General features: G+C 34.7%; 1 protein-coding gene across 7 annotated transcripts in view; it reads right to left on the bottom strand.

Moving 5' to 3' along the window:
* The window catches only part of SNX16 (sorting nexin 16), a 29807-nt gene that overhangs the window by 12624 nt on the left and 3718 nt on the right, over positions 1-13465 (bottom strand). For 5 of the 7 annotated variants that reach the window (XR_012040823.1, XM_072852286.1, XM_072852282.1 and 2 more), the window contains 3 exons: positions 11496-11959; positions 7574-7660; positions 2347-2495 (listed from right to left, as the gene is read on the bottom strand). Coding sequence is in view for 6 of the 7 variants with exons in the window: in XM_072852286.1 (XP_072708387.1) it covers positions 2347-2495; positions 7574-7660; positions 11496-11867 (608 nt within the window). In the remaining variant the exon portion in view is untranslated. Of the gene's footprint in view, positions 1-2346; positions 2496-7573; positions 7661-11495; positions 11960-12875; positions 12974-13465 lie in introns of all 7 variants that reach the window. The other 2 variants (XM_072852284.1, XM_072852283.1) reach the window with 1 other exon arrangement.

Genomic DNA, 13465 nt, shown 5'->3' with positions numbered 1-13465 from the left:
TAATCTTCATGACGAGCCTTACACAGCCAAGATCAGAGTCTTCCTCAAAACCACATTTCAGTTAACTATCTGTTCATTAACCAAAATATAAACTGATTCCACAAACATTTAAATTCCATTTTGTATCTGATAAGCGATGCAGTCTAAAAGTTATGTTTTGGGTTTTTTTGCCTTAAATTATGACAAACACTATTTTGTCCAATATGGACCATCGTCAAGATACAAACAAGCTAGCTGAAAAACCAACCTAGCTGCAATAACATGAAGCATAAAGCTTTCAGATATATTCAAGCAGACTAAAAGTCCATCCAGCTCACTAGTCCATCTCCAGCAGCGTAACATAAGTGACATTTAGAGAATAATTCCTTTTTTTTTGGCACACCTATTATTGTGTAATTTAATGATCAGGAAGTTCTTAAACTTCTCAGCCACATATTTCACCCATATAATCATGTTTAATAGCCACTGACAGAGAAACACACAGGTTGATCCCAATTTCTTTTTGAAATAATTTAAGCTTTCTGTCTCTGACATCTCACAACAAAGTTTCACAACTCAGCACGACATATTGAGAGATGACTATGAATCATCCAAAATACTAACATTCTTTACTCACCTTCCCTATCCCCTTGATGATTTCATATGCTCTGTTTAGCCAGCCCTTTCCCAAGACAGACTAAAGAGAACAGTACTCTTTGCAGGGAAGTTTGTTCTTGCTAGCCTTCACTGTACTTCTAGCTGACCCTCTTTTGAAACTGAATGCTGCGTTTTAGCACTGGACTATGTGGAAGTGCAATTCAGATTCCCACAGCAATAACTTTTTTTTCCCCCTTTCAAGTTCCTCTTCAGCAATTTTTATGCAACTTTTTGACTACTGCTGAATACTGATGTAGAACACTGTATCAATACCAATAGTTACTTTCCAGGTTGGAAAAAAAAAAATTGAGTTTATGATTCTGTATCTATGTACTTACTGTCATTTTGCACTTCATGACGTGAAGTTTAATATTAGTAACTCAGTGCCTCAGGATCCTTCTACAGTACTTCATGATACAATACTCATTGTTCATTCCCTTTTCCAGATAATTTCCAGATATTCTGAACATCAGTGTCCATAACTGTGATCCAGCATTCCATACGTAATATCCCTAAACTTCCATCAATCCTTTCACCCTTGCCTTTCAACCATTCTATACGAGCTCCCTCATGACTATGTGTAAGATAGATTTCCCTCTGCAAAAGACATTATTACTTTTCCAAGTATTATTTTTGTTTACCTGCTTACCACTTTGGGTTTTTTATTACAAGCAGTACCGTAAGTCAGACTTACTTACTAATCTTCAGTTGCCAGACTCAGCAGTCAAATGCCTTACAAAAATGTGCCAAACGTAGTAATAGCCATTCTACTAAAAAGTAAAGTAGATACGAGCATTAGATGGTCTCACACCACAGCTCAGCAATTTTACATTTTAGTTCCTTTAAAATTCTTGAGGGAATGCTGTTTGCTCTAAAGAATTTATTACTTTTCATTTTTAATTAAGTTTCAGATGAAGACAGTTCCTCAGACTCATTCCTCAAAGTCTCTGGTACGGCAACCTCACAACTTTTTTGTTTCTGGTGTTGGAAAGTTTTTGGAACTAGATGCTCTGCCTCTAGCAACTTGCTTACTAAAATTCTCTTTTGGCCTATATTAAAATGATTTTACATTTCATTTGCCAGAATTATGTTCTATTCATCTTCCAACTTTGGAAAAATCTTCCACTTTGTATGAAAAAAGATACCATTCAAAGAGACTTCTGCACTTTGCTGCTTAAACACATTATGTTTTTCAGACTCTTCTTAAGCCTTTTTTGATTTGTGGTTTACATTTACTTATGTAAAACAATTTATAAAGGTATTTCTATTACTATAATGTAAATTAAAAACCTTTAGTTTAGTACACATTTTAAGAACTAATTGCATAATAGTGTAGGTACTTTCCATTATGAAAGCCTAACATTAATCTCAGTATAAATTAACAATATATCAGTTCTGCATTCAGCACACAGAAGTAATGTTTTACGAGTAAACGTGGGATTAGTCTAACATTTTAAGTATTACAGCTTTTAGTTAGTAGTTAACCATGTACAATTCAAAACACTGCAATTCCCCTTTTTTGCTTAGGTTAAGATGGGATTAATTTAACAGGACACTAAATAATTCACATAATGACCAAATGCACAACTGAATGTTAATGAAATTCCTTACTATGTTGCTCAAAAGATATACTGCTAGAGTCTAGGAGCCTATATGAGGAGTTTGGACACAAAAAAAATCCAAATCCACATGCAAAGTTTAATCACATACCAGTTAGCAATATCTTTGTGAGCTACTAGGTTCTGGAGGAATGCTTGTAGTCCCAACTGTCGATCTTCCAAGAAGTCAGGATTATAATTATCCTTGAACCAGCGCTTTGGCGGAAGGGCCAACCGAAAGCCCGGAAACATATCTTTTAGCTGAAATAGAAATCAAAGCCAAAGAAAACCAAGGAAAAAAAAAAAGTCTTGATGAAATACTGAATTTGACACAGGCACTGACTTTGCTCAGAATTACGGGATCTTTCTGTCTTCTGTTAGGTTCAAGCACAAGGTAAGACGCAACCATAAGTACAATCCAAATTATAGCATAAATTGTAGACACAGTTCTGTCACTTGCTATGTTGCCTTACACAATCAAATGACCTCTCAAATTTACCGTATAAAAATAGGAATGAAAAACTTTGCTTTGTTATTTAATGTCTCCAAGTGTGCTACTTAATGCCTTTGAGTCAGTAAGTGTAAGAAAATTGTATGTAAGTAAAAAGATGAGTAAGCATTTAAGTGGTGTTTCTTCTAAAGTACTCAGGGATAATAAGTACTATATAAATAAAATATATAAAAGCCCATTACGGATCTACAACTCTGCAACTCATCTTTTTTGGGGGGGAGGGCAGGGGTAGCAGAATGAATTACAACACATGCATGAGATACTTCTAGTAAAGAGTAGCTCCTTGTACACCCAGAATATTAAAATTTCTATTTGCATGGATGTGGCTCAAACCCTAGTACTAACATACAAAATTGTATTTTTGAGTTACTTAAATAGTAATGGGGTATACTCAACATCAGAAATACCTAGAATTTTTCTCTGAATTCAGAAATGAAATATGCAAATGAATGGAAGCATAAAAATATATAACGATGGACCTGTCCAAGGATGCCAATTAATTTTCTAATATGCACAAAGATCAAAAAAACATTAACGCTTTCATAAAAAACATTTTTTAGATGCCTTTTCTTAGAAGGGGTGCTTGACACAGAAAAATCTCGAAGAGAATTTACAGCCAACAGGAAAGAGCAAACAGGTTTTACAAAATCTAATGTTCCTTTAACTGCCACAAGAATTGTTTAATCTTTTTCTGAAGACAGGATCAAGCCAACTTCCATCAGGGATGTACTGCATACACTTAATATATTTGTATGAATGTTCCAGTGACAGGGATTCCAGAATCTGTCTTGAAAACAGCTTAGCACTCAATGTTTACGTAGCTGCAAGGTAGTTCTTCAGGGGGTGTCTTGGTCCTTGCATGACAAAATTTAAGCCTTCTGACAATAAGCTTTATTTATTTAACTACTCTTTATGGACTCATGGAAAAAGCTAATGGGTAGCTCTTTCAGCAGATTAAGTTTTAAAAAAGTTAAAACAGATAATGTATTTCAGCTAGAATCTCTCTACACAGTTTAAAGGAAGAACCACATTAGTGGATCACCCTTGCTCATATAAGTACCATTTCACAGCACAAGAAGGGTGCTTTTTTAACATCACAAGTATTGTATATTCAAATAGCCCGTGATAACTATTAGTTTCTTATTTATAGAATGGTTTATTGTCAAAGCCTTGCTCTTTATTTCTGCATTTAATTATTTAAGTATATGTTTTCCTTTTCTCTTACTGAATTTCACCTTGATATTAGACTCTTCTTGATATTTTTAAGTTTCTTTGGTCATCAAAAGTTCCTTCATCTCTTACCAAGTTATCATTAATACCATTTATGTAAGTATCCTCCATGCTCCATAACCCCCCTTAATAAAACACTGAATAGAACTGAACCCAGCAAAGGCAACAAAATGAGTTCCTGTGTTAGTTGGAGAAGACCACAGATAACCATTGCTGGGAAAGCTTTTCAACCACACAGATTTCTGCTTAATGGTAATTTCACTTGTCTGGTTATGTAGATCATGTAATTTATTTCTAAGCAAAGAGTATGCCTACCCACAGATTACACCTTTTGTGGATGAAGAGAGTATGAGAAAGCTAGGGGCTGTCAGCAGACTAATTTTCAACAGCACAGTCCTGGGGCATTTTTCTTGAACACTCCTCAGGCACAGCAGGAAAAACTGTGGGTCAGGCAAGTTATGCTGTCTGTGATTGCTTGCTTGGATCCAGCACCTTTTCTAGTTGTCTCTCCCCTACATCATCATGTGATACCTTATGCCCGTCACATGAGGCACAGTCTCAGGGAGAAATGGTTAACTTCTTGGTTCTTAAGACTGGCCATTTCATTAATCGTTCAACATCTCTACCAGCATAGTAATAAACTTTACAAAGTTCTTTTCCCACCATTTTTTGGGACCGAAGAGTATTCTTCATGTACCTCACCAATCCACTAGGTGTTCTTAAACAAAACCTATGCATCTAGCCAAATGTCTGTATCTTAGCCTTTGCTCCCAACCCCTCAAATTCTGTCATGTTTCAACATCCACTAAGATTAAATTTTTTGTCAATATTACAGCAAAAGGCAGTATTTCAGTCTTTGCTGTATCATTCACTATTTGCTTCCCATAGTTTTCTCTCAAGTAATGGATGTGTCATTTTACTGCCTCCTTCCCTTACTTCTGTCTCTAATGATTTATAGAACTTCACCTATTGCTCTTCACATCTTGTGACAGTCCATCTTGTATCTCAGCACTTCTGCCTTAGTCTTTAGAAGTCTGTACTACTCTCCTCGTGCTGATCTCTATAGTTTTTTGTTTTGGTTTGGTTTTTTGTTTTTAAGTACTTTTGACTTTGAAATAATTATGTGGCTTTTTGTGTACCCATACTGGCAATATCTCATCTTTCCTTTACAGTGGCTTACTTTGCCATTATCTTCTACTTGTCTTCTTTCAGTAGGTATGCAGTTTTCATAACCTTGTCATTGCCTGGTAAGTAGATAGCTTTGACATTCAAAGAACTTGTTGCTCACACTTGAAATCTGTTCTTTTCAAGTCTTAACCTGCTGCTGCACTTAGTTTCATTCATAAAAGGAGAGTTCATAGTTTTGAGCTCTTCTACTCCCATTCATTTCTATTTTATTAGCTGTTCCTTACTAAAAATATTTCAGAAACTAGTGGAAGTACAACACACTTTCTAGGATGTTACGGCAATCTATTTTGCCTTCTTTATTTCCTTTGAGAGATCAGGGCAAATAAATGCTATTACTAAGTTCACTAACTGTCCTGATTTTATCTACGCATGTCCCCATTGTGACACTGTTCCTATTCTCACATTTTCTCTATTCTTAGCCACCGCCAAAGTCCAACTCTCAGTCCAGTTTGGACTTGCGAGTACGTGTATGCCTGACATATAAAAACATACTGCTCTTTTGTCTTTACTTGGTCTTCCTGAAAAGGCATTCCCTCTCTGTTAATACTTCAAACTGATTCACATAGTGAGCATAGCGATCAATTATTCAATTCAGATGGCATTTAATGTCAAGTTTCTAATACCATTTCAGGGAATGAATAATTTGCCACCAACCTCAAGAAGGATGGTGGGGAAAAGGATTTATAAGATAGTACATTTCTCTTGTTTATAGTGGATTTCTAGGAGATAGGGTACAAAAAATCCTGAAAGTATACATGCATGCAACTTCACGTCTATATTTGGCATTAGAGAAAAAGGAATTTCAAGTGTTGCACTGTGCCTTTTCAACAACCGATGCATGCATATAACCATTTACTCTTCAGTTCGTAAGACATTATGCTTTCTGTAATACAGAAATGCCAGCTCCAGGAATTGAAACATACCATCATTCTGAAACTTCTAGAGAATTATGGAATAGTAACATAATAAAAATTCAGATGTATACTGAAAGATTAAAAAGCTTCAGTCAGTGACACAAGGGAAAAATAAAATTCTTCCTTTTACACAGAAATCCTAATACCTATAAATCGTCCCAGAAGCCAAACATTTTTGTTAAAGATTTGACTGCGATGACTAAGGACTTCACTTGTAAAATCCAAATATCTGTTCTAAAATGAGTACCTGTGGCATTTTAGTTTTTCAAACTACTGATAACCACACTAAAAGTCAATGCACGTAAGCCAGTTCTTGACCTATATCTGACATAGCTGACCAAAATACAAATTTGACTTCTGAAACTTGAGTTGAAATCCCCAGAACATCATAATTTCAAAAGAAGTCAGGCTTTTGCCAATACCAAGGCATTCCTTAATTTAGGATAGACTGAATTAAAAGACAGAAAGTTCTTCAGAAAGAAATCTCTAAACTAATTCACATTCAACAATTTGTGGCAGTTTTAGACTGTACTGATGTTTTAAAGGTAGCCTAAAAGATATCCAAACAGGTCAAACCAAGAACCCAGAGAAATTTATAAGTTCAAGTCCATATTCAAAATTTCAGCAGAATTAAGTTCTTAGTTGATTAGGCACATTGATCCAAGGAGAAGAAAAGGTATACAAAAAATCCCTTACTATGGGTAAAAAAAGGGAGTGTTAAAAAGTTACAAATTCAAATATGAAAGAACATAATAACAGAAAATGTGTTAAACTTGCAATGAAAGATTATTCTTAGGAGTGGACAGTAGGACAAAGAAAAGTATGATTCTGTTTTTCTACTTCTATGCTTCTATAGAAATAATGCTAAATGGGATAGCTAAACACTATTTAACAATTAAAACTTCTGCTTTTTAGACAAACATTTTTTGCTTTCAAGTGTTCTAAAAATAAGTTGCTGACCCAGAACTCCTATTTACCTGGCATCTCTGTCTTCAGCTTTAAAGATCTGATATAATATTTCACAATTAACTTCAAAGACACTGAAAACTGAAGACTGACCAACATACAAAGAACTTATGTTCATGAAACTTCAGTTTTATCATGAAAAAAGCAGAGTTTATTGCACTGAAAAGGACAGAATAATTACTGCATCATTCCTGCAAGAGAATGCAGGCCTCTAGTTCTATTTCCAAGCAGGGGATACAACCATTAAAGAGTTAATTTATTTTATCACATAGACTAGGAATAAAGTATGAGGCACACTAACAGCTTCAGATAAAGAAATACCTTCTTCACACTAGATGTAGTTATTTAATGTATCTTTGAAAAAACCAGGAATTGTATGTTTTTCATTCATTAATAATGGTATGTATTTTATATGAATTGAAAAAAGCAAGAAAATAAAAAAGTGACAAAAATGTGAGATACAAAGAAAATGAAACATGAAAGAAGAGTGAGGCAAGTTAGCTGAAAATTTACCAGTGTATAATTCTCACCTTGTCATTAAGCCTGGAGAAGTCAGTGTACCGTCTGAAAACCACCCAACTTTCCTCTGGACTTCTTTTTACCAGTATTTTGTATACCTGTGTGGAAAAACAGCAATATCAGAAAAGTGTGCAGAACTTTATGCTGCATTGGCTGGAAGGCTGAAATTATCCTTTATTTCTTAACGAAGCAAAACTTGTGGATAAAAAAAATTTCTTAATTGGATTTTTTTTTTAAACTTAATTATCAGTACAAACAGTACAAATTAATTTCAGAATTTAAGGAAGGAGCTTCTATAATTCCTAAATACAGACAGAAAATAGTTACATGTAAGAAAGAGTTTGTGAAACTGCATCCAGATTTCTTCCCCATGAAAAAAACAAGTCTCGGCTATCAAAGAAGTAAGTGAAGTATGTTTTAGTGATCTCCTTCAACCTTTGCTGAATTATAGTTTCACTCATTAATCCTTGAGGCCAATCTGTTTTTAAGATGACTGTAATAATCAGGTACTGAGTGTTAAATTCTTTTCAAATGTCTCATCTGACTTGCTTCACAAGGAAAAGTGATGCAGGATAAACATAACATCCTCCTTTGGTTCCATTTGTCTTGAACATTTGGTTTTGTCTTTCCAGGAAAAATATGACCACTTCCCTAGATAACTGCATCAGAACGATTATACTAGCACTGTAGAACTAAAGTAATGGATCCTTTGAATCAGATTTAGCAAGACAACAGCACAGCAGTACCGTTCTCCTATTTAAAAGCAAATGGATAAATAAAACGATAATAATAATAAACAACATCAAAAAACAAATAGTTACCTTTTAGGAGGACTGATACTCAAATACCTGAACACAATGAATCTAATAACACACAACTTCAACTAGAAAATATTAAACAGTGTCTAGGAAAGAAGGGTTCTTATGTCACAACCTTACTTTCTCCAATGTAAGGAAAAAGAGGCTCTGCTATTGTACTGGGTTAGCTTTCCCAGTCTAGGTGCTCTCTAGTTAAAAAAAATAGAATATAAGAAAAAAAAAAGACATTTTTTTGAATCATAATGATAAAAAATCCCTTATAGGCATTTAACCAAATTCTATTTAAAACATTTTCTAATCTGTTACATAGTAAAATCTTTTCAGGTATTTCATGTTTTCACAGCAGGTTGTCTTAGCTGATAAATGTATTTTTCTTGTTGCAGTCCCAGCATGTGATAAGCCCAGTGCTAGTGAACTTCTGTACACGTGCGAGACTGTTCTTAGCATTTTTGTATTCTATAATATATTAAGTTGCAGACAGTTACACAAACTACAGATAACTATGGTGCAAATTAAAAGCAATTTTTCAGCAAGTACTTCTCTTATCTACTTTTTAAATACAGAATTTCACTTTCAAGCAGCATCATCTGTGGAAGTCATGGACTGTGACAGAGGCAATACTTCAGTCATTAACAAAAAGCTGTTAGCTTTTAAAATTCAAGCTGCAAGACATGGCTGTGAAGCAGCATTAAAATGTGATTCTTTTGTCTTGCATTTTCTGTATAAATGTTTGTCCAAATGTTTTAGCTTTCTTGTCATACCAAAAGTATAAACAGTTTTATTTTATGAAAATTTCATAAAGCAGAACTGCTATATAAAATTATGAAGACCCTTTGCTAGTACACAGTAAAACATAGAACAAGAAGCGTTGGAATATGCTTGCGGATTTACTTGCTAATGCATACTCTATTCTATACTTTCATTCTACTAAAAGTTCTGCAAAGGCATTGCTTACAAATGCACACATGAAAAAAATCCAGTTAATCTGACCCTCACTTTGAACGGTTTCCAAGTAAATATTATACAACTTTAAAAAACCTTCACAAATTATGGTCAACTTAATTGTAATAAGGAGCACAAACAGCTCACGATTACTGGCCAAAAAAACTCACAGTCAACCTGAAACAAACATCTGGTTTTCTTGCCAAAATGGAAAAAAGTTGTTTTTTTTTTCTTTTTAAGATTTGTAATTAATAAACAAGAAAAACTAGAGTATTGCAAAACCAACTGTCAGTTCCTTCACATAAGGTCTTGGGTAAAAAGCTACAAATGAATTCAACAAATTCACGTTATTCCAGTCAATCCTGAATTGCCTTATTCCACAAATACAAAATATTCAATGAAAATATGCCAATATTTAGTAACAATCTCTGGCTGATTCAGGATCTCATTATCATATCTACTTGGCTCAAAAAAAAAAGTGCTAATTGAAAATTCCAGGACTGCTAATTCATTTGAGACCAATTGCTTAGAGACCTTTTTCAGCCTACCTTTTCTTCTCTCATATGCTTCAGCAGCCATGTACTCCAACATGCACTAATATTTAACTCTTGAAGTTAGTACGTCACCCAAATTAAGTAATTCAGATTCATATTTTTAGGAACTATAAGATGCTAACAAACAGTAAAGAAACTTCAGCAATTGACTCTCCTCTCTTTTACAGGTGATTTCAATTTAATACCCACTGTCTTCCATCTCATTGATTTTGCACTGCAGAAGCAACCAAAATTTCTAGGACTAATTATTTGCTGGTTTTAATGCACAACAGCAAGCTTATTTTTAACACGCAACTGAAAACAAACAGTTAATCATGTGCTTTCAGAAACAAACACAGCAACAGAACTGAACTCAGAAAGAGCAAAAATGCATCCAAGCATTTTAATGATGAAGAATGCTTCATTTGTACTGTAACATGGCCTTCTACATAAAATAAACAGTCAAAGTTGTCATTGTAACTACAGTTGAAGAACATCTTACACACACACTGGAATATGCCTTGGCATATTTTCAGACTAACCCTTGTCAACATAACAATACTAATCATTGGTTTAGTTTTGAAGGTATTATTTAAAAGGAATCTTTTAATCTACATGTAAAAAAAAAAAAAATTGGCTCTTCTCTTAGGCTACCATGCATGAAGATGTTGGAAACTGAAAAGCTTATGACAAGCCATCATTCTCAAATAATTAAAAAGCAGTATTATTTAATTCTTTGCAAAAAGAACTTGATTATTTTATTAGTATTTCAACTGTCATAAGGGTATTAGATTCCACGCATTTCTAATCTAAAAGAAAATAAGAGAAAAAAAGTTTGTCTGCTATTTCCTCCTCCATACCTATTCGTGATGAATGTTGCTCTCCTGAAGTAACATAATTAATAAATAATTAGTAACAAACAACTTCCATCAGTCCCACAAGCATTGCTGAATTATCTCAAAGAAATGTTTCAACCACATCCACAAAACCAAATGCACAAATGCATTAATATATTTATGGCATGTAAAAAACCTGAGTTGCCAGCTACAGTACATTTTGAGAAAAAGCAATACAAATCAGTTAAGCTGGTGTTCTGTCATCAGATACTGCATATCTGACATCTCACTCTGTTTTCAGAACAGATTTCCCTTTACTAGAAACTAAACCTAGCAATGCAAGAAGCTGAAAACGTGTTTGCACTTTTAATGCAGATGTTGTACATTACTAGTAACTGTAAAAGGCAAATACCAGGGTGTCTTATCATTCATTTCAAATAAAAAACACATTTTATTTAAGATATTTAACTATCCAGAACTTCCACAAGTTCAATTTCACAAGGAATTGTAACTTTGCAAGGAATTCCTGACTTTTGCAGCAGAAATTGATACCTGAAGTACAATGAATTCCTTTTACTCCATGTGCACAATTACTGGAAAGACTGCTTCTGAGCCTCAATTTTCCCACCTGTGTAATGGGAATGATATTTTCCTGTCAGACGGCAGTACTTTGAAGCTAAATTGGTATTTGTAAAATACTGCAACATCACTGAACTGCAGGATTAATTACTGAAAGAGAATTCAAAGTACATTCAATTGTTATCTTGTCATTACAGGATGAACTATACTATCCCCAAAACTTACAGTGAATTTTGCCCTTTCCTCCATCACCTCATAACCCAGTATAGTAGGCGTGGACGGTCGATCTTCCCAGCTCCTGGAATCTGTATTCTGCTCTATTTCTTCTGCGGGCTGAGTACAGTATTCTATGGATGTATCCACACCTGTAAATTTAGTCCTAACAAGTGGACTACTACACACAGATGACGTAGAACCAATCTGGTCAGGCACGCTCATCTTTTTAAAACTACCAATTGTAGAGTCCTCCAGCTGTCCTTTTGAGGAGCTGGAACTCGTCGAGATGCTCCCAAAAGAAGAACTTCTTTGGTTTCTATTTGTAAAGCTGGATGATGAACTTCCAATAGGAATAGGAACAGGAACGTATGGTGTTGCCATCCTTCATGAAAAAAACCCTCAGTTTTCGTTCCAAGAGTTTAAAGTTCATTCACTGTATAAGCCATGTTTTCTCTCCTTTTCAAGAACAGTACCTGCAGTGAAGGACAGAAAATACTGTTGTAATTTTTAAGTGAAAGCAACATATCGCTTCGGAAGAATCTGTATCAGCATTGAGATGGTACATAGCAGTATTGATGGTTAAACATTTTAACAAGGAATTTGGCTTCATATAAAACGCTGCTTTTAAATCGTATCTCTACAATTTGACGTTTTTACAGGCGTTCTCTGTCATTCACAGCTATTAAAATTAAAATGACAGAAAGTTAAAGTAAGATTACAAAAGAGAAAAATTTTTTGTCCTTTATGAATTAAGTGCTATTTTGTTTTATTGAAAAAGTCAGCAATTTTTAGGCATATAAGAAGCTGGTGTTGTTTTAGCGACTGTTTAGTATAAACAGTACAAAAGCTTTTCTCAGAATAGCTTCTGTAAGATACCCGGAGCAGACTACATGAGCCAAACATGCATGCAACTACACATGACATAAATCAAAAGACAACACAGTAAACAACTTAGGTGAGAAACATATTTGCATATATTACATATTCACTGAAGTATAATGGATCTGTTTTCAAAGCAAAATATTTTTTCAAAACAACTCTGTTGCATATAATACTGCAGACATTTGTAACAATGTTAACTGGGCACATTTTTTGTAGCTTGAATTGGAGCAATTAAGTTTTACAAGCATGTACATCAAAAGCAGTGTTGTAATAGCAGCTAGTTTTCCATTCCAGCAGATTAAAATGGAAAAAACAAGTTCAGGGAAAAAAGATAAGTAAGAGACTTGGTATTTTTTCTTCAAGAAAACCATTTCAAGCCAAAATTAATCTTTTGTGTGCATGTGTGTACATTTCTAAAAGGCAAAAGAAAATTAAGACAGCAGTATCAAACTGCCAAAAAAGCACCACCTCCTCATTTTAACAAAGTACCCGAAGAAGAGCTCTTACTAGATGCAAATTAGATGCCACCTCTTTGGATTAATAGGACTTGAGTCTCCACCCGTTTCACCCAAGAGTATACCAATCAACCACGAGGCTGCAGGAGGCTGTGAAATGGGAAACCGTCAACCCGATTCACATCATATATATAATCAATCATCTACTGAAGCAAAAACCAAATTAGTTTCCTAATTGCCAGGGTGAAGTGATGCTTTCGTTCTCTTGCTCTCAATAAATCTTAGAGAACATGAATAAGGAAATAAATATGAAATGAACCAGCATCAACAAGAAAGACTGAAAAATGCTCTTGAAATAACTCCTTGAATGAAGGGAAAAACAAACTTCCTCATCCTTTCAGCTACACAGGGAAATCTTTACACACTCTGTATGTCAGAAAGCTCAGGGAACTTGACCAGCAAGAACAATTTCAAACTGGCAGTGACTCCTTGGGAGCACCTCTGCTTCACTGTGGGATGAGGGTGGACACTCGGCAGCATCCGAGGGAGCAAAAATGTCAATATCATAAACGTCTGCTGATTGACTTTGCTGGTCAGGTACAGGATCCGGACTATCCAGCAGCTTCTGTTGCAGCATAGTCC

The sequence above is a fragment of the Ciconia boyciana genome, chromosome 2 (assembly GCF_034638445.1).
Source record: "Ciconia boyciana chromosome 2, ASM3463844v1, whole genome shotgun sequence".
In the NCBI taxonomy this organism is placed as follows: domain Eukaryota; kingdom Metazoa; phylum Chordata; class Aves; order Ciconiiformes; family Ciconiidae; genus Ciconia; species Ciconia boyciana.
Note: the sequence above shows the minus strand (reverse complement) of the source record. Positions and strands in the feature narration are given on the sequence as shown.